At 33.7% G+C, this 20,429-nt stretch overlaps 1 protein-coding gene across 3 annotated transcripts; it reads right to left on the minus strand.

The window, feature by feature from the left end:
* Window positions 1-1,130: 1,130 nt before the first annotated feature.
* On the minus strand, window positions 1,131-20,026 carry LOC134250196 (aldehyde dehydrogenase family 3 member B1-like). Of its 3 annotated transcripts, none has more exons than XM_062732548.1 (13): window positions 19,930-20,026; window positions 17,669-17,812; window positions 17,349-17,444; window positions 15,786-16,007; window positions 10,507-10,670; window positions 9,311-9,437; window positions 8,953-9,053; window positions 8,718-8,847; window positions 8,307-8,377; window positions 8,076-8,191; window positions 7,674-7,803; window positions 3,719-3,854; window positions 1,131-2,916 (listed from the first exon to the last, which is right to left on the minus strand). In XM_062732548.1, the coding sequence occupies exons 1-13, from the start codon at window positions 19,945-19,947 to the stop codon at window positions 2,878-2,880; spliced, it is 1,494 nt and encodes a 497-aa protein (XP_062588532.1). In that variant the 5' UTR covers window positions 19,948-20,026; the 3' UTR covers window positions 1,131-2,877. The 3 variants fall into 3 exon arrangements, with proteins under 3 accessions (XP_062588532.1, XP_062588533.1, XP_062588534.1); XM_062732549.1 differs by lacking the exon at window positions 3,719-3,854 and adding an exon at window positions 5,506-5,639; XM_062732550.1 differs by lacking the exon at window positions 1,131-2,916 and adding an exon at window positions 5,506-5,639 and having other exon boundaries at window positions 3,732-3,854.
* Between the last annotated feature and the right edge of the window lie 403 nt (window positions 20,027-20,429).

The raw sequence follows: 20,429 nt of genomic DNA on the forward strand, positions 1-20,429 counted from the left end.
AAGTTCTATGGTCGATACCATGACCTTGTCAGCAAATACATTATCATTAGCAAATTTATCATCGAGTCAAATGCTGACTGACGTTTTTCATACTAATTGTTAATCCATTATTTAAACACTGAATTGACAACAGATTTTACCATTATTTCCCGATCATGACCTGGAGCACACGGCGGATATGACCGGTCGGCAGGGGATGCTCACTCCTCCATGGCACCTGATCCCACCTCTGATGTTTTGGAGGTCCGTGTTTGCTCTGATCCTATTTCGTATTGTTTTATATTGAATACTGTTCGTTATCTCCATGTCCTTCATGGTAAATTCATGTTTGCTCCGGGAGACCCGAAATGCCTCAAATCAAAAAGGAAAAAAAGAGGTGCACTACAATGACATTGTGTAATAAAGAATCTGTGAAAGTATCAATAAATTTCAATCAGTGGTATAAGAGGAGTTGCAGAAAAGAAATTGAAATATTACAATTATAGAAAAAATGGCAATGCCCATGATTTGCTATTGGAAATCCGAAATATGTGTCCGATCAAAAAGTAAAATAGAAGGTACACAATGGCACTATGTAACAAAGATTCTGTGCAAGTCTTAATTTCATTCAGTGATATAAGAGGAGTTGAGGATAAGAGATGGGTACCCCAAAGCGTAACAGACGGATGTACAGCTAGACGAACATCAAGATCACTATATACCATCCCATTTTTCAAGTCCGGGGAGGGTAGTGTATAATAATCATGGCTTGCGAATTTGAATGACTTCAGTCAATATTCGACCTATCGATTATATGTGACAAAATATGACTGTGCTGACCACAGAATTTGCAAAATAAAGTTGCAGTTATCTGTCCCTCTTCACCCATAGATGCTTTATGAAAATTTGGTTGATATCGGATCAGTGGTTCTAGAGAATAAGCCGAAAATGTTCAAAAGTTTACGCTCGACAGACAATGAACGAAGAATGACGACAAACAGTTAGACAGGTCACGTGAGTGGCTCAGGTGAATCCCTTAATGGCGACAAATCTGGTGATGCCATCTGATTCCACTAGCTTCGTGTGAAGTCACTGAAGTGTCTAGTTTTAAATCAACCTTGTAGATAGTTTATAAATAATCTATGCACAAGATCCTTCAATATTTATTTCATCAACAATTCTTATAATTCCACATAATTACACAGACATATGAGGTACAGTAAATTCATTTTCATGTAGTGGCCATTTTCAAAAACCTATTTTATGTACAAATGTAAAATACTGAGGAGTAAGGGGAAAAAAATAAATACATGTTATGTGAAATATAGGAATATTCCGAAGCTCTAAACAATGTATGAAAATCATCTTTAAATACATTAATAAAGTAAATTTATAAATGACATTTCCGATGATACTTATGAAATCAAATAAATTTATTTATAAAAGCCAATTAAAGATATACCGTATAAGTGGAAATTTTAGCGAGACGCTAAATTAGCGATTTGTCCTTAAAAATGAGAATTTTATATTTAGCAAGAAGTAATTTTAGCGATATTAAAAAGCTCACTAAAGAAGCCATTATAATTAAAACGCAATTAATTTTTTGCGAAATTCAATTTTAGCGATCTCACCACCCTCACTAATCATGCCAAAATTAAATCCTCGCTAAAAATTCTGCTTATACAGACGATGATACTCAGATAAAAAAAAAAAGTAGCCTGCCTTACTCAAAATTGTCAGAGGTTCAAAATTTACTATTTTACACATATATATGTATGTAATGTGTGTTGCTCAAAGAATGAAGCAAGTGGTTTCTTATACAATACTGTTTAAGGCTTATAATTAATGGCTAATGCCCAGAAAGAAGTTATTAGACATGATCAGGACTTGAAATAGTAGAGAGTGGTCGATTAATAGAATGTGACGATTGTCATCAGTTTGAGCTGCTCACTGTAACACTAATACAAGAAAGGATTCATCTTATCTTATCCAAAATATTTATTAAGGTATCTTTAGATGTACAGTTGACCACAAAATGATGCATGGTAAGGCATACATCTCATCTCATAATAGTCATATACTCTTTTGATAGGTATGGGTATATAATTTCTAAAAATAGCATTTTCCTGCCAAATTACTATAGGGAAGTAACTCCAGCATTTGAAATACATGTATAATACATGAAAAGTGACAATGGTTTCTGATGTCCATAATCTGCACATACAATTTGATATTTAAGTAAAAATGACTTTACATTTTGGACATTGAATGTTAACATCATCTATAGTGACATAGGAGGTGCCAATCTACCAATGATTTGTTTCATTCTGTTTTCTTTTTTTAAAATTCATTTGGGATCAAAACATAATTTTAAATAATTTACTAGAGGCAAAAACTGAACAAATATTGAAATCATGTTTTCAGTTCCTCAGACCTAATGCCTAATATATCTTGCATCATGATACATTATTCAAAAACAAAATTTACTAGTTTTGACAGCCATCAAATATAACTATAAGCATCATATTAATATGAATCATGAAAAAAATACATGCAAAATCAATAAATAAAAATACACAAAATGATGTATTAATCAACAAAAATACTACATGTAGTTTATCCTAATCAGAATCAGAGTATGTGCATAGAAGCATACATATATTTTTTCTCCAATTATACAAATATTGGATGTTATTTAAAAGTTCAATACTTTCAACATATTTCAGAAAGTATCACAGAGATATATAAAATATTTTTACTCAAAAATACTTTTAGCTAAATGTGTACACAATTTAGTAGTACATATATTATGATAAAGTCAAAGTACGTATATGTTTTTTTTTTTCATTCTTATGAAAACATGTCATGTAAAGAGATAGCTGAGAGAATTTTTAACTTTTAATGCAGAGATGGAAGTTTATTGTGAAGTCCATAAGTCTGAAATACAGAATAAGATAAGAAGTTACTATAATTTATCTCTCAAAGAAGTAAGAAGCATAGATTAATTTATATGTTGACATATATAAATGCTATATGAAAAACATAACATTTCAAAACAATTAATTTATATCAGAAGCAAACATTGATATTCTTTTAAATTACTAGAAATATCTAAGACTTTTCCAAATATATTCAGTGCGTTGCTGCTTCAGTGATTGTAGGCAATACTGTAAACCAATCATTATTTGCCGCTTCAATGATTGTAGGCAATACTGTAAACCAATCATTATTTGCCGCTTCAGTGATTGTAGGCAATACTGTAAACCAATCATTATTTGCATCATCTTTTCATCTTTTAACCATGATACTTCAGTTTGAAATTAATCCACAAAGATTAATTTATGTGACTGATAAAATATTCACTACAAACACGAACCTAAATGAATGGTTCATGGCCTTTAATATATGTATACCCGAGTTAGAGTAAGTTGCGAAACTCATGAATATTGCTCACACACAAATAAAAGTTGGTTTACAGTAATAGGTAGGAAATGCGTGTTTACAGACCTAGATGTAAGGAGTAATCATGAATGGATAATGTAATTCAATATGGATATTTATAAAGATATTTAAAAAAAGGCAGCATTGTGTATCAAAAAAACAAATGGATAAAATTATATAAGCTGACAGGCCAATATTTTGTGATATTTCAGCAGAATTTCAGTACCATGCAGAATATAATACTAATCAAACAACATTTCATTTCAATTGGTAAAATCTGCCTTTTTACATCTATTACCTTGAATAGTACAGCAAAAATAGTTCCGAACAAGAAATAGGGAATCAAGGTTCGTAAACCAGATTTTTTGGGTGATTTCCTCATGATCCATGAAACAATGCTCCCTTTTTTCTCTGAATATGGAGGGTACCGAATTCTGCATAGAGAGGGAAAAACACATTAGCTACTAGCTTTACTTTAAAGGTATTATCAAAAATTGTAAATTTAGAGGCAGCAAATATATTGTCTGCTTCTGGAACTCTTTTTGAGGCTGAGGATATAAATATGGCACTATATTCATAGCATTGAGCAACAGACCTGTCAAGGCTAAAGGCATTATTTTATTTTCCTTAGACTGAAGCATGGCATTTTCATTGGTTGAAATGTGATATACGTGTCTGCCACCATGTTTCTGAGTGAGGCAGATGAGAATATTCATCCAGCAATATGGCTGCTGCTTAACATCTTTTTATTAAGAATTATCAGTTCTTCTGTATATGCTTCTCATCTTATGGTACTCAAGAAAATAAATCAGTAAATTTAGGTTCGTTGTTTACTGTCTAGAAAAAAGTTGTGTTGATCAATCTGAGTTATCTCACAAGAAGCGGTGAGCCTCTTCACCTTGCAGTATATGAGACTGGTTAACCTTATAAATTTCCATAGACAGTTACAAACCTAATTAGAAGCACTGCTCAGGTCTGTGCTCGTTTCAACAATCCAATGTGCAGTCAAGCTTTTATTTAAGGATATTTAGACTTCACATGGTTAAAAGTTAACAAAAATTTTCTCTTATTAAAAAGCCAATTTGAAAATCAATAAATTAAAATAACAGGAAGCTGCTTGAATTCATGAGGGCAAATCAAATCTTGTCAACAACTATACTGATTAACATTGATAACTAGAACTGTCCAAATGGGACAAAATACCCCCCGCTAGGTTTTTTCAGAAGTAAATTTTTCCATAACAAAGATATGTTTCACACATGAATTATGAAATTTTTCTTCCAGTGACCTTGAACTTCCCCAAATGACCTTGGGTCAAGGTCATGACAAACCCTTGGGTCATGGGCAATCCTTGTGTAGAATGAGAACCTACCAAGTTTATCCATAAAAAAGATGTAGACCGGACACAAATTATGAACTTTTTCTTCCAGTGACCTTGAACTTCCCCAAATGACCTTTGGTCAAGGTCATGACACACCCTTGGGTCATGTGCAATCTATGCGTGAAATGAGAACCTACCAAGTTTATCCATAAGAAAGATATGGACCGGACACAAATTATGAAATTTTTATTCCAGTGACCTTGAACTTCCCTGAATGACCTTGGGTCAAGGTCATGACACACCCTTGGGTCATGGGCAATCTTTGTGTGAAATGATAACCTACCAAGTTTATCCATCCAGATATGGACCGGAACTTTTATGAACTTTTTCTTCCCGTGACCTTGAACTTCCCCAAATGACCTTGGGTCAAAAAATGACACACCCTTAGGTCAAAGGCAATCTTTGTGTGGATAAAAGTTTGGCTACACATTGATCACACTCCGTGGAATTAGATATGGACAGGAACGTTTGAAGACAGATGGGCAAATCAAATGGACAAGGTGTCAACAAACTATACTGATTAACATTAATAATAATAATCAACACATGTAAAATCCCAAGGAACTTTTTTGTTTTGTTTACAATATAATACAGTCATCTTCTAGATTTTTGTTGCCCTCATTAGAATTCAATTGAGCTAAAACAAATACAGAGGAAATCTTGGAGAACACTGCATCTTGTGTGGTCTTCTAAAGACAACTTACCAGAATTTACCAACCAGAACTGATTTGACTTTTAGAATCCCAGCCAGGAGAGAAGACCACCTGACTTAGGTGACTTCTTGGTTAACCAGGCAATAGTACTCTGTTTCTTCTCAGTGTAGGGTGGGTATCGAATTCTGTAGATTTTGTCAGGACAGAAAAAATGTTCAGAGTAATATTTCAAGTGTAAAGGAGGTTATACACTGATGATTATTGCATATTTTGATACATATTTCTCAATAATCTGCGAATAGGGAGTCTAGTAAATGCTCTATTCCATCCATGCTGTAAATGCCCGGGGACTTTTTTTTTGGTGATGTCATAATACTTTAAAATCACTTATTTTTGTGGGGTAAATCTTTTTTGTGATTTAAGGTATGTCACTCTTGACATTTGTTAAATCAAGGATTTTTTGAGAAGTATATTTTGGATAAGTGCTCATATAGTATGACTAAAAATCGCAGAGAAAATAGGGGGTCAGTGTGCATCTTACTGAGCTACAGTACAATTAAGTTGACCTTTTTGCACTTAAATTTTAACTCTTTGGTTAATTATTTTAACCTTAAAGTTTATTATATTTTATCAAATGGAACATTGGCAATAAATATAATCTTATTTTACTTAAAATAGTTTGAATAATATTCACATTGAACAAGTCTTCCAAATTACTGCACGAAAATTATTGTGTGACCTTTTTGCACTGAAAAAGTAACATAAAATCTAAATAGGCATTAAAGTATTTTCTTGTATCAAAATTTTTACGACTTATGTGCTGATCAGTCACAAGTATCGAGTATTGTTTAAAATAAAGAAAGAAAAAGTTGAGGTCAGTGATGTTGATTTTGAAATATTGGTCAAAATATGTGATTTTCAGCCAAAAAACCGTGAAAATTTTATCTTGACTTTTGTAACATATCTTCATTTCTTGGCAAAGTTTGTTGAGGGAAGTTGTAAAATTTGTTCTAAAAATATGGATCGAGACCTATATTAAATATTCCTAGCATATCATAATGGAAAATATTCGACGAGTAAAAGTATGTGAGGCTTAATTTCCAAGATATTACATTTAATAAATGTGCAGAATTACAGAATTTTCTGCTAAATATCCTTCCACCACAAGAAATAGTCCCCCCAAAATCTTGCTTCTTTGTGGATTTTTGAGCAGTTTTTTCATTGAACTTTGAACAATTAACATTGTTGAATTTAAATATGTTATAAAAATTGAATTAGAATAAATAGTTTTGAAGTAAGAGGTTCTGCGTGAACTTTTCTACAAAGCTGACGAGTGACATACCTTCAGGTAAAATATTGGTTAATGATTTTGCTGTTGAAGAAATATGGCTTTGTCTTGATTACTATTATAACAAATAATGGATGATTATGAAATGAATACATGGGTCTCCTGAGTCTTCATACCTCAAAAACAACGAAATTAACCCCCTTGAAAATTAGTGATTTCATAGTACATTTCACCCCTCCTTATTTTTGAGAACATCACATAAATTTTACATAAAAAATATCTAATGAACTGACAAATAGTACTATTGTGAAAATGTTTATGACTAGAAATTTAGATTCCATTCCACATGAATTGGAATTGTGCATTTATTTATATGGAAATCAATCAAAAGCTGTAGGGGACTAGCATTTCAACAGAATTCTACAACTCTTTCTCAAATGCCAAAACAAGGTTGTGTAAATCAGTGTAGACTATTTGTACCCTTAGTCTTATGAAACCGTAGTCGGAAAATAGCTCTTCAGAGCTAATGTTCTTTGTTGATGTACCCGACTTTAAATAAATATTATCTTATCTTATCTTTTTACCAGACCAAAACTAATGAAGAAATTGCATTTAGAAAGAATTTCAAGATTATTCTACTCTTAGCAACTATGGTATCATCTTTAATGAGATTAAAAGTCATTCAAGGAATTCTTTGAAGAAGTCTATTAAAGACTTATTGCTATCTGGGGAAATTTATTGAAGGGGTAGTGTTTAGAAAGAATTTCACATATTACTTTATATTTAGAAACTGCAGCAACAAATTTCATCAGAACAAGAATTATTATGTAAAAAAAAATGTGCTACTTAATCAACTCTGTGTTTTCTAAAATAAAACCAATTGTGTTACATCAAGTTCATGAAAAAATCTATATTCTGTGTAAGAACTTACGATTGCATTGCTTCACCGCCATGTTTCCTTTCCAAAACTGCTCTTTTGTGGCTGAAGGTATCAAAGGTACGGAATCCATGATAGGAACCTATACCACTGGAGCCAACGCCTCCAAATGGCAGGGACATCACTGAAATCAAGTCATTTCAAAATTAAAATGGCATATAAAACACAAAGTATTTCATCCAAACTGGAAATTCCAAATCAATATACACACCCAACAGCTTGAGTAATGAAAAGGTATAAGTACCCCTCTGATATTTATTTGACAAATATTACTTAAAAAATAAAAAAAACTACATGTGTATGTACATGTACATACTAAAAACAACATGTACCGGGTACATACTAAAATCACCAGAACTGTTTCTAACTGAGTCCTGCTCACAATCAATGACTTACACCCAGCATGCATCATGGTGTCATTGAAGACAAACCCTCCACTACTTGTGTTCTGTAAGAACTTTTCAGCCACTGTGTGGTCCTTTGAAAAAACATACATAGCTAAGGGCTTTTCTCTGTAAAACAAGAAAATATCAGTTGCTATTGTTATGCACATTATAAATGACACTTTTATAATGTGATTGTAATAGGTGCAAGTTTTAGACAAATATAAAGGTAGATTTCTGTTACCCTTTGTTGATGTAATTAATGGCTTCTTCATCACTGTTAACAGACATAATTGGAAGAACTGGACCAAATATCTGTCATAAAACATAAATTTACTCATACTAAACCAAAATACACAGAAATAGAGCATACTTTTCAGGATATGTTTTTTTAAATGTTTCTAGATTTCATGCTTTAAAAGCAGAATTTCTTATCATCCATTCTAAAGAATTTTTTCTTGAAGGAATAAATCTTATTTCTACAGGAAACCCAGGATTTTTTTTAAAGACATTTACAAATAGAAAATACTGATACTTATACACTATAGAAAGTGTATGTAGTAATAAACAGTTATCAAAATCATTTCTTCAATTCTGCTTAATTCATGCATTTGACATGAGAAGTATTTGTAACCTCTCTTTCCTTCAGACTTACCTCCTCCTGCATGACAGGGTCGGTGGCTTTGACGTCGGTGAGGATCGTGGGGGAGATGTATTTCTGTTCCTCGTCAACTTCTCCTCCCAGGGCCACCTTCCCAGATCCATCAATCAGCTTCTTAATACGTCTTAACGATAAAAAATAAAACTTCTTAAAATCCTCTGACGATATATTGACAAATAACGCTTTCTTACTACAAGACTGTCATAGTTAGATCCTGAGGTAAACACACCTGAGATGTCTTTCATTAATGATTCTCCCGTAATCTTCACATTTTCCCGTATTTGGATAGAATTCATCCACAGCCTTCTTACATTCCTCAACCAGTCTGTCCTAGAAGCAAAATATAATCCCATTGCAGTTTCATTGATATCTTAGCAAATACCTGAAAATTTGTTTAGTAACTAAGTATTCTTTTTACCTCCAGTTTAGTTTGGAGGAGGTTTGCAACTTTACATTTTTTACCCCTTCTGGCTCAATGGCCATAAAACTCGGACAAGTTCAAATCTGATCTTAAACTCATTTTTCCACTATATACATGTTACTTGTACCATTTGTAAAAGTAAGACGAAGTTCACAATCCTTGTTACCTGTATATCTTTTTTACACATGACGTAATCTGGGGCGATGCAGGTCTGTCCACAGTTGGCCAGTTTTCCCCAGGATACTCTCCGTGCCACCAGACTCAGGTCACTGTTCTCATCAACGTAAACAGGGCTGAGGAGACAAAATGTTACACTTCTCAAAAACGTAAACAGGGCTGAGGAGACAAAATGTTACTAAGTAAACAGGGCTGAGGAGACAAAATATTACTAAGTAAACAGGGCTGAGGAGACAAAATGTTACTAAGTAAACAGGGCTGAGGAGACAAAATGTTACAGTTCTCATCAACGTAAACAGGGCTGAGGAGACAAAATGTTACAGTTCTCATCAACGTAAACAGGGCTGAGGAGACAAAATGTTACAGTTCTCATCAACGTAAACAGGGCTGAGGAGACAAAATGTTACAGTTCTCATCAACGTATACAGGGCTGAGGAGACAAAATGTTACAGTTCTCATCAACGTAAACAGGGCTGAGGAGACAAAATGTTACAATGTAAATAGGACTGCAGAGACAGAATGTTACAACATAAAGAGGGCTAAGGAGACAAAATGTTACAGTTCTCATCAACATAAACAGTGCCGGGGAGACAAAATGTTACAGTTCTCATCAACATAAACAGTGCCGAGGAGACAGAATGTTACAGTTCTCATCAACATAAACAGTGCTGAGGAGACAAAATGTTACAGTTCTCATTACCATAGACAGGGCCGAGGAGACAAAATGTTACAGTTCTCATCAACATAGACAGGGCCGAGGAGACAAAATGTTACTACATAAACAGGGCCGCAGAGACAAAATATTACACTTCTCATCAATGTAAACAGAGCTGAGGAGACAAAATGTTACAATGCTTTATTTATGCCATTACGCTATTTTTTTGCCAAATTCTTAAAAAAAAACACAACTGGAGTACTTTTAGTATTTGTATCAGAAACATAATAAACATCACATTTATTTTCTAAAAATTACACAATTGATCTTTGGTATCTCAAACACAGATATCTGGAATATCATGGTATACTGAATTGACTAGAAGCCTCAACCATTTATTTTACCTTTGATATCTCAAATCATTAGATATATCCATATGTCCAATTGAGTTCAAGATAATGAGGTTTGGCTGTATACCCTTGCTATTTTATTTATATAGTTATATATTTATAAGTAAGAGACGGTCAGACCTTTTTCCTCCCAGCTCCAGTGTCACTGGTGTCAGGTGCTCTGCTGCAGCCTTCATGACAATCTTGCCCACCATTGTGTTTCCTGTGTAGAAGATATAGTCAAACTTCTCCTTCAGTAGAGCTGTGGTCTCTGGAACTCCACCATTCACAACTTTAACACAGTCCTGTTACACGTAACACAGGTTTTAATAAAAAGTTACACAATGTGCTATCCACTGAATACAGTGAAAGAAAACAGAATTCTGTCACAGAGAATGCTTATATTGCTTACAACAGAGAGTGTGCCTTCCAAATCAGATAATGCAATGTACTTTGGGGGCACTATCAGAGCCTGAGTAAGTCTAAGATGTGTCTTTTTCCTATTATTCAGGTTTAGTTCCAAATCTAAGATTAGTCTAATATCTTATTAGTCCCCTACCGGTGAAACCGGAGAGGACTATAGGTTTCCTCTGCGTCTGTCTGTCTGTCTGTCCCCGTCTGTCTGTCCCCCACTTGGTTTTCCGCACTTTTTGAATAAACGCTTGCAGATATTGAACTGAATTTCGGTATGTGAGTGTATCTTGATGAGTTACAGATCAAGTTTGAATTTCGCACCGCTTCATTGATTTTTGACAGAATTATGGCATTTTGAATTTTTCACTCTCGTTTAATTAAGATCGGGTTCGTGCTGCGCTAACTTCCGATGGTCGACATAAATATGAAGCGAGAAGAAGACGTTGGAAAAATGAGTTGAATTTTCGTATTAATGTGGATTATTTTATTAGGTTTAAGGCATTCACAACTTAAAAATCATGCAGTTTTACCTTGGACATAACTTTTGCATATTTATAAAACGACATCCTCAAGGAAAAGGAGAACCCGGTAGGGGACATGTATTGCTTATGCAATACTCTCAGAATGCTTGTTTCATTTATAACCAAAGTATTTTATTTTACTTTTAACCAATAGAAGACGTACTTTATCCAAGTATCTGGGCAGTATTTTTATGCATTTTATCTACTGTAAATCATTTTTTATTTGCGAGAACTTTATTTTCGCGTAATTACGCGAGACAGTGTGCTCGCAAAAATTTAATTCTCGCGTATAATAGTATTTCTTAAGAATATATAGAGCAATAACCACAATTCCCGAACATTTTGTCTCGCTAATCAAGAGTCAATGAGTATCTCGCGAAAATAAGGTGTCGCGAAAATCTAGTGATCTACAGTAAGTATCTGGGCAGTACTGTAAAAGTGGTTATATTGGCGGTACGAAACTTTGACGATTTCTTCATCTTAAAAACTTGACAAGTGAAAACTTTGAAGATTTTTTTACTTGTGCTAAATAAACATAGGTAATCAGAGATTACAGAGCTCACCTCAACGAATGTTGTCTTTAAATAAGGCAAAGTCACACAATTAACTAACAAAAAGTGTACATTCCAAAAATGAAAATATCTCAGCTATTTTGATCTGATACTTTGAAATAGACCAACATAAAAAATTTAAAGTAGTTCTTCTTCATGAAAATGTAATTCAGCATCTGAAGCAAATTTGAGAGTTTTCATCTCTTGATTTAACATTTGTGCAAGTTCGGTTTATACAATGTTATATAAGCCTTAAAGTTTTTTGGTTATAGACCTGCAACGATAACTTTAACCTGGTCTATTATCTGAAAAATATATGTAGAATTCAGCATCCGAAGCAAGTCCATTAGTGTGCATCCTAAGATGTATCGTCCATGCAAGTTTGCACATTATAAGGCTCATAGTTAATTGGAAATGAAACATACATCAAAAACTAAAATTTTCACTCATCCACAAAAAGTAGGTCAGATTCAGCATCCGAAGCAAGCCTGGTAGTATGCATCCTAAGATGTATCATCCATGCAAGATTGGTCATTAAAGAACTTATAGTTACTTGGAAATGAAACCTGCACCAAAAACTTTTACTTGTTCACTCAACCGGAAAATGTAGGTCAGATTCAGCATCCGAAGCAAGCCCAGCAGTGTGCATCCTTAGATATATCATCCATGCAAGTTTGGTCAACATAGGGCTTAAAGTTACTTGCAAATGAAACCTGCACCAAAAACTTTAACCTGTTCACTCATCCAGAAAATGTAGGTCAGATTCAGCATCTAAAGCAAGCCCGGTAGTATCCATCCTTAGATGTATCATTCATGCAAGTTTGGTCAACATAGGGCTTATAGTTACTTGGAAATGAAACCTGCACCAAAAACTTTAACCTGTTCACTCATCCGGAAAATGTAGGTCAGATTCAGCATCCGAAGCAAGCCTGATAGTATCCATCCTTAGATGTATCATCCATGCAAGTTTGGTCAACATAGGACTTACATGTACAGATACTTGGAAATGAAACCTGCACCAAAAAACTTTAACCTGTTCACTCAACCGGAAAATGTAGGTCAGATTCAGCATCCGAAGCAAGCCCGATAGTATGCATCCTTAGATGTATCATCCATGCAAGTTTGGTCAACATAGGGCTTATAGTTACTTGGAAATGAAACCTACACCAAAAATGTTAACCTGCTCCAAAAACATTAACCTGGTCATACCTTTGCTAAAATTGCAGCATCTGAAACTTTGACTGGTACAATGAAACACACTAGAACCATCTTCGATGCATGTCTAATCAGTATTGGACATAGAAGTACTTAAAAAGAAAACTGCTCCAAAAAACTTAACCTTAACCCGGGACGCCGACGCCGACACCGACGCCGACGCCGAGGGTATTACATAAGCTCCCCCAACTTTGTTGAGGTGAGCTAAAAATGAGTTATCTTTCTTAAATTCCTAAAACCTACAGATATAGTACAAACTACATCCGTAGCTACTAATGAACTTATGTAAAATTAGTTTTCCAAGTTCATTTTTTTTACCAGTAAGCATGTTATGCTGGCCATATAGCCTTCATTGAGGTCGATATTAACGGAACCGGCTATTAACATGATGATTTTTTTTTTTTCATAAAATTGTCAGAAACAATTATCTCCTCCAGACCTGTACATTACAGTACATACTAACGATATATGTTAACATTAAGTTGTTAAAATTAAATAAATAAATGGATAAAAGGAAGTTTTTGTTTGTATAGCATTTAACTGTCGGGTAATACTACCTTAAGCAAGAATCCTGTCGATCGACAGGGCTTGGTAGTAATTACACATTTATGTACCGTATAATTGAGTCATTTAAATAAGTGTTTCTTTTACTAATTTATCATGTAAAATTTCAATAACAAGCAGATATCTTATATATTATTTTTTCTTTTTCTAAACTAGTTTAATATTTCATGTAAGTTTATTAGCTGTATGTACAATGTTATTATCTTTTTGGGATCGGCATTCGCATAATATAAGGTAGACAATGATGCATGATTACACCATAGACCTAAAGCGCGTGCAAGGGGAACGACAAAGAATAAAAAAATGACGAGAGGAAACTTTGACGAGCTTAAGTCATTCGTCAAAATCATCAATGTTTCCTCCTATTCAAACTTTCCTCTTTTACAGTATTTTTAAGTACTTTATCTAGGTATCTGGGCAGTATTTTTACCTACTTTATCTAGGTATCTGGGCAGTATTCTTACCTACTTTATCTAGGTATCTGGGCAGTATTATTATGTACTTTATCAAGGTATCTGGGCAGTATTTTTACCTACTTTATCTAGGTATCTTGGCAGTATTTCTACCTACTTTATCTAGGTATCTGGGCAGTATGTTTACCTACCGTAATTTTTGGATAATAGGTCGATACTTTTTTCTCAGAACCGCTGGGGTCGCCCAATATACGAATTCGACCTTTCTAAGGCTCAAGATTACGAAAAGTGCCCCCAAATCAATAAAATTCACGTCAATTTCAAAGCAAATCTGTGCCACTTTCATAACTTTTTTCATTATTTTACACAGAAAAATTAATGCCCAGGTAAACAATAAAATATTTATTCTATAGCTTTCTTACAAAATAAATTCCATTAATTATCCGTTGATGACAAAAAAAACAACATTGCTTCATCTATTAAATAATTCCTCAACGTATTATCCATTAACATCATGCGGTATCCATCTTGTGAAGTTAGGAAGTCGCTACCGTTTACTAAAAGTAAAACCGCAGCCGTATCAAAATTTAAAATACGCAAAAATTTTCAAGATTAACTGTAGTGTTTTTACCATTTAATAGTAGCGATAAATTGAAATAGTATATTAAATATTTTTTATTGTCTTAAGCAAAGAGTTAGTAATAAATACGGGTGACAGAAATATAATTTACATTGAATTACCGGTATACAAAGATTGACTTCTAACAGAATTTTAATTGTCTGAAAGATAAAGGGATTTACACTGTGTACGCAAAGGTGTAACACCTGTTGGTTTAAATGCCTACGGGGCATGATTATAACAAACCCACGTGCCGTTATAGGGTATTGGTGTTACACATCATTGAACAAACAAAGCCGTTGACAGTCAAATTGTGAATGTACTCTCAAATTAAATTTATAAATTAAACTTATTAGAGTGTTAATATGATTTCAATTCTTAACTGTTGCTTGATATATACATTCAATGGCCATTTGCGTGTTTTAGCGAATCCCTTGAGAAGAAAAATAAAAATGGCGGACATCGAAGTAATTGTCGTCCAACGGTAAATAATGTCTGAATAAAGTTAATAGGAATGTGTCCAAGTTGTTCTGATATCGGAATTACTATTCTTTGGTCTCGGGTATTTCCCAAATATTATAGCTGTAAAATAATAATGTATTTACGTGTTATTTATGCCTTTGATTTAACAACGGTGTGAAAACTACGGAGGCATTGAACAGGCAAGTTGGAAAAAAATAAGTAGTAACACAATTCAAAGAAGTTTTAACTACTTTTTAAAAAAAAAAAACTTTATTCAAATTCTGTACTCATTAAAATACCTGTTTAATTTCTTGATACGTTTATGTCACAGAATAACCCCGGTAATTCTAGGGGTTTACCTGTTCTGATACGTTGTATCTGCATAAGAATCTTTAGAAAACGGGAAACAAAGCCTCGTCCTATATAGTAAGTTCGTCCTATCTTAGGATTTTTCAAAAATTAAGGCTGAAAATGAGCCTTTCGACCTATATACCCCATCGACCTATAACCCAAAAATTACGGTACTTTATCTAGGTATCTTGGCAGTATTTCTACCTACTTTATCTAGGTATCTGGGTAGTATGTTTACCTACTTTATCTAGGTATCTGGGCAGTATTTTTACCTACTTTATCTAGGTATCTGGGCAGTATGTTTACCTACTTTATCTAGGTATCTGGGCAGATCTTCCTCCAGGAGCTTGGCTGTGGAGGCTGCCATCTCGGAGGGTTTCAGGACAACACAGTTCCCCGCTGCCAGAGCCCCCAGGACGGGGAGGACAGTTATCTGAATGGGGTAATTCCAGGCCCCAATCACCAAGGCCACTCCGTACGGCTCCCTCTGTATGTAAGCAGTGTCCATAATGTTCAGTAATGGTCTCTTTGCCTGTAAAAGTTGGGTTATCATGTTTAAGATGTTTTATTTAACATCTACAAAATATACTGCATTTCTATCTTATTACTTGTATATTGTAGACAAGGATGCATCATTCACATAGTTTCAATGAAGGTACATGTGTTATATGTATTATGGTGTACTTAAGACTCTGGGTCTATTGATTTATCTACTTTCACATAAAACATTAATCTCCTTGCATGACCCCATTCCAGCCTTTGGGGCTGTCATTAAGAATCTTGCTTGTTTATATGTTTGTTTTAATTCTTAATCAAATTAAGAATAACAAGAGGCCCATAGGCCACATCGCTCACCTGAGCACTGTGGCTAGGAAAAAAGTAGAAATTAGTTTATTATTGAAAAGTTTAAATCCAAAAGTAAACCTTTGACCAGTTATGATTTTGTTATTCTTGAGAAGATGATTTTTAAAGAATTTTCCTATATATTTCTATGTAAAACTTTGGCCGGCCATTGTGGCCCTGCCCTACCCCCGGGGGTCATGATTTGAACAAACTTAAATCAACACTACCTGAGGATGCTTCCATATAAATATGATCAATTATGGCTTTGTTATTCTTGAGAAGATGATTTTTAAAGAATTTTCCTGTATATTTCTATGTAAAACTTTGGTCGGCCACTGTGGCCCCGCCCTACCCCCAGGGGTCATGATTAAAATGCATTAAAATCGGGGAGGATTAATTTAAAATATAATCAACATTAAAACCAAATATTATTTCTTGTATGGAAGTTATTCAATTAGTTTGCGAACTTTTTGATCACCCCTCGTATTTCTATGTAAAACTTGAATTGACACTACCTGAGGATGCTTCCATATAAATATGATCAATCATGGCTTTGTTATTCTTGAGAAGAAGATTTTTAAAGAATTTTCCTATATATTTCTATGTAAAACTTTGGTCGGCCATTGTGGCCCCGCCCTACCCCCAGGGGTCATGATTTGGACAAATTTGAATCTACACTACCTGAGGATGTTTCCCCATAAGTTTCATCTTTCCTGGCACAGTGGTTCTTGAGAAGAAGATTTATAAAACATACCACCAAATTTTCATTAATTCCCAATTATCTTCCCTTGAATGAGGGCGTGGCCCTTCATTTGAACAAACTTGAATCCCTTTCACCCAAGGATGCTTTGTAGCAAGTTTGGTTGAAATTGGCCCAGTGGTTCTTGAGAAGAAGTCGAAAATGTGAAAAGTTTACAGACAGCTGGACAGATGGACAGCTAGACAGCTAGACAGACAGACGGATGCCAGACAAAATGTGATCAGAAAAGCTCACTTGAGCCTTCGGCTCAGGTGAGCTAAAAACCAATACCTTTTCTGGCTTCATCCAATCTTTTAGGTTATTCATTGTTTCAATCAAGTCATTTCTAGTGAAATCAATTTCAAACACAGCTGATTCTAATGTGGGCTGCAATAAATAAACTTATAGAAAATCATATTGCTAGGACGTGTTGATAAAAAGCCAAATTTGAAGAATATATATGACATTATTAAAAATGATTTAACTTCAACTTAAAGTGTAGAATATATGAATAAAAACATTCCTCCACCATCAAGTGGATTAGAGACTGCCTAACCCACAGAGAGGAGCTATCTCCACAGATTAAAAGATTGGCTATGCATTAAATGTACCTTATGTAAATCCTCCTTCAGAGCCTGACAAATTTTGTCTCTGTTATCATCCAGAAATGAGAGCACTCCCTCAAGCTGTTTTCTCCGCCATTCATATGATTTTGTCACACCACTCTTGAATGCTTTGCGAAGACCTTCCATCATCTAAGCATATGTAAAAAGTGAAATCATTTATATTTAGTTAATATACATAAAATGTATGGTCTTCCAACTTGAGATATCATGAAAAGGAAAAAGGCCCATGGGCCATAGTGCTCACTTTTGTCAGCACTGCCTTCGAATAAATCCCAATATGATATCATTATGCAAGTATTAAGTGTAGATTGTAGATACTGTACAGGTGACTCTCGATGGCTCGAACTCCGATCTCTCAAAGTGAACCTCCAGTCCCGTTTTTTCCCTCTATATAACTAAGCAAATTTACTCCTGATCTCTTGAATTTCTATCTCTCGAAGTTCTCTATCTCTCAAACCAAAACATGGGTCCCGTTACAGATATTTTATTGAATTTTACTCTCTATCTCTCGAAGTTTTGATTGCGGCGCATATACACGCCAATCAAGCGTAAAATTGATGCAGCCTTGACTTACCTGGAAAACAGTGAACGCCCAGGGCTGGAATGGAGGTGTTAATTGGGTGTTTACATAGATGACACTACACCTGTGGGTCGTCCATGTGTTGATATATTTAACTGGTTATTATATTGGTAAATTATAACAAATTCACAACTTATTTTGACTTGAGACCAAGACGATAATTTTTAGAAAATAATTTATAGACGTTCGTTTTATTACGTTTCCAAAGATATGAACTTTTATTGGATTCTACATAAGTAAACCCCAGTATTGCAAATATTGCACAAGAAATTCCTTTCTCAAGGACTGAATACCGATTAAAAACATCTGGTGAACACTGGTGAAGGACCCGATCAAGCTGCGGAATAGCCAAACCGACAATTGCTATTCGGGTTTCATTAATCATGAAAAAAGAACAAATAAATATTGAAACTTTAGGAATTTGTTTTATTTAGACAGTCGAAATATGATCATTGCTGTTGATATCAAGTAAATCACCTGTAAAATATGATTGAAAAACGTGAAATGACTTTATTTACATATACTTCCGGTATTTATAATAGTAGAACATCGATGATCGGAACTGAAAATTCCGGATATTATCTACTTTCTATCTCTCGAACCCCCCGATCTCTCGAACTTTTCTTGCGGTCCCTTGAAATTCGAGAGATCGAGAGTCACCTGTATATTTTTTTTTGTGTTATCAGCTAAGCAATTCTAATCTCATGTGACAATGACATGCAGATCAAAGCATGTACTAGAAACATGTTTTAACCTCAAAATCTATATTCATCTGTCACAGTCAGACATTAGACAGTGTGATTTGAAAAATAGGGTTTTGTTCATATATATGTTATTTTTTTAAAGGTGAGACAATAACAGTTTTACAAATATATATTAAAATCAATCATTTCAAATCATGCATTTTCATTGCATGTTGAAGAAAATAGAATTCCAAACCACTTTGTTTAGTAAGGTTTACTTGATAAATTTATATTTTTTTTTACACATATATACATGTACATATGTTCATCCATTAAATAAATGTTTATCAATTATGTTAATAAACAACATTTTTTATTTATCCTTTTGTTTTATTTATTCAGAGGAGCTAAAAAATTTAATTGAGGAGAAAAATTCCATAAAAATGATAAATAAAACAAATTAAAGTTACCAATGTAAGTGTCACTGTGCCTAAATCATTGACATTCAGCAGTGAAATAGGATAGAATATTTGGGAATTATTTATCATCAAATACTTCAAAAGGAACAACTTTTGGCAAACAAATTTTACTGCAACTCTACAGTTTGTTAGATTGATCCCCAAGAAATTAAGGGTTAACCCCTAAACAATGGGCATACCGAAAATCTTGTAAAGCAAAGCCATCTTGATGCAGATTTATGGATTTATGATATCTCTTGCCGAAATAAAAAATTTTCATTTTTTGCAGTGTATATTTATAGCCCATCTGGGAAAATATAATTATTTCAAATGTTAAGTTATATGACATTTATTGCGGAAAGCAAAACCGTAAGTTAAAACATGCAGCTTGACCATGTTGACCGTGGGGTTACAAACTGGAACGATTTCATGATAGTTTACACAAAGTGCCCAATAAATTCTTAACCTTTGGAAAAAGAAAACAGAATTCACTTATAGCTTCATTAAGATATGACACAATCTTACCTCGCTATAATCTGCCATTGTCTCAAACTAATTTACACACTTCTATTTTCGTACTTTGAGTTTGACTTTGTTCATCACATGAAAAAACCTTGAATGTCGAGCCCGACCAAATATACAACCAGATTTTTATGATGTTATCATGGTTATGTCCTATATTGTGCTCTCGGACCTATGGTTGGCAAATAAAGGAATGAGTGAACAAATAAATAAATAACTTGACTAAAAAATGATTTATTTATTTATTTATTTATTTATTTATTTATTTATTTATTTATTTATTATTGACGCAATCTATTTAAAATTAAACTTTGGATCAGCGGATCAAAGGCATTATAATTTTAATTAGAATGTTATTTATTCATTTATTTATTTATTTATTTATAATGCCTATTTATTAAATATTTATTTATTTATCCAATCTGTTTAAAATTATATCTGGATGAGCGCATCAAAGGTATAATTTCAATTAGAATGATTTTTATTTATTAATTAATTAATTT

Source organism: Saccostrea cucullata, unplaced genomic scaffold (genome assembly GCF_032062105.1).
Source record: "Saccostrea cucullata isolate Sc308-1 unplaced genomic scaffold, CSIRO_AGI_Scuc_v1 ctg44, whole genome shotgun sequence".
Classification (NCBI taxonomy): domain Eukaryota; kingdom Metazoa; phylum Mollusca; class Bivalvia; order Ostreida; family Ostreidae; genus Saccostrea; species Saccostrea cuccullata.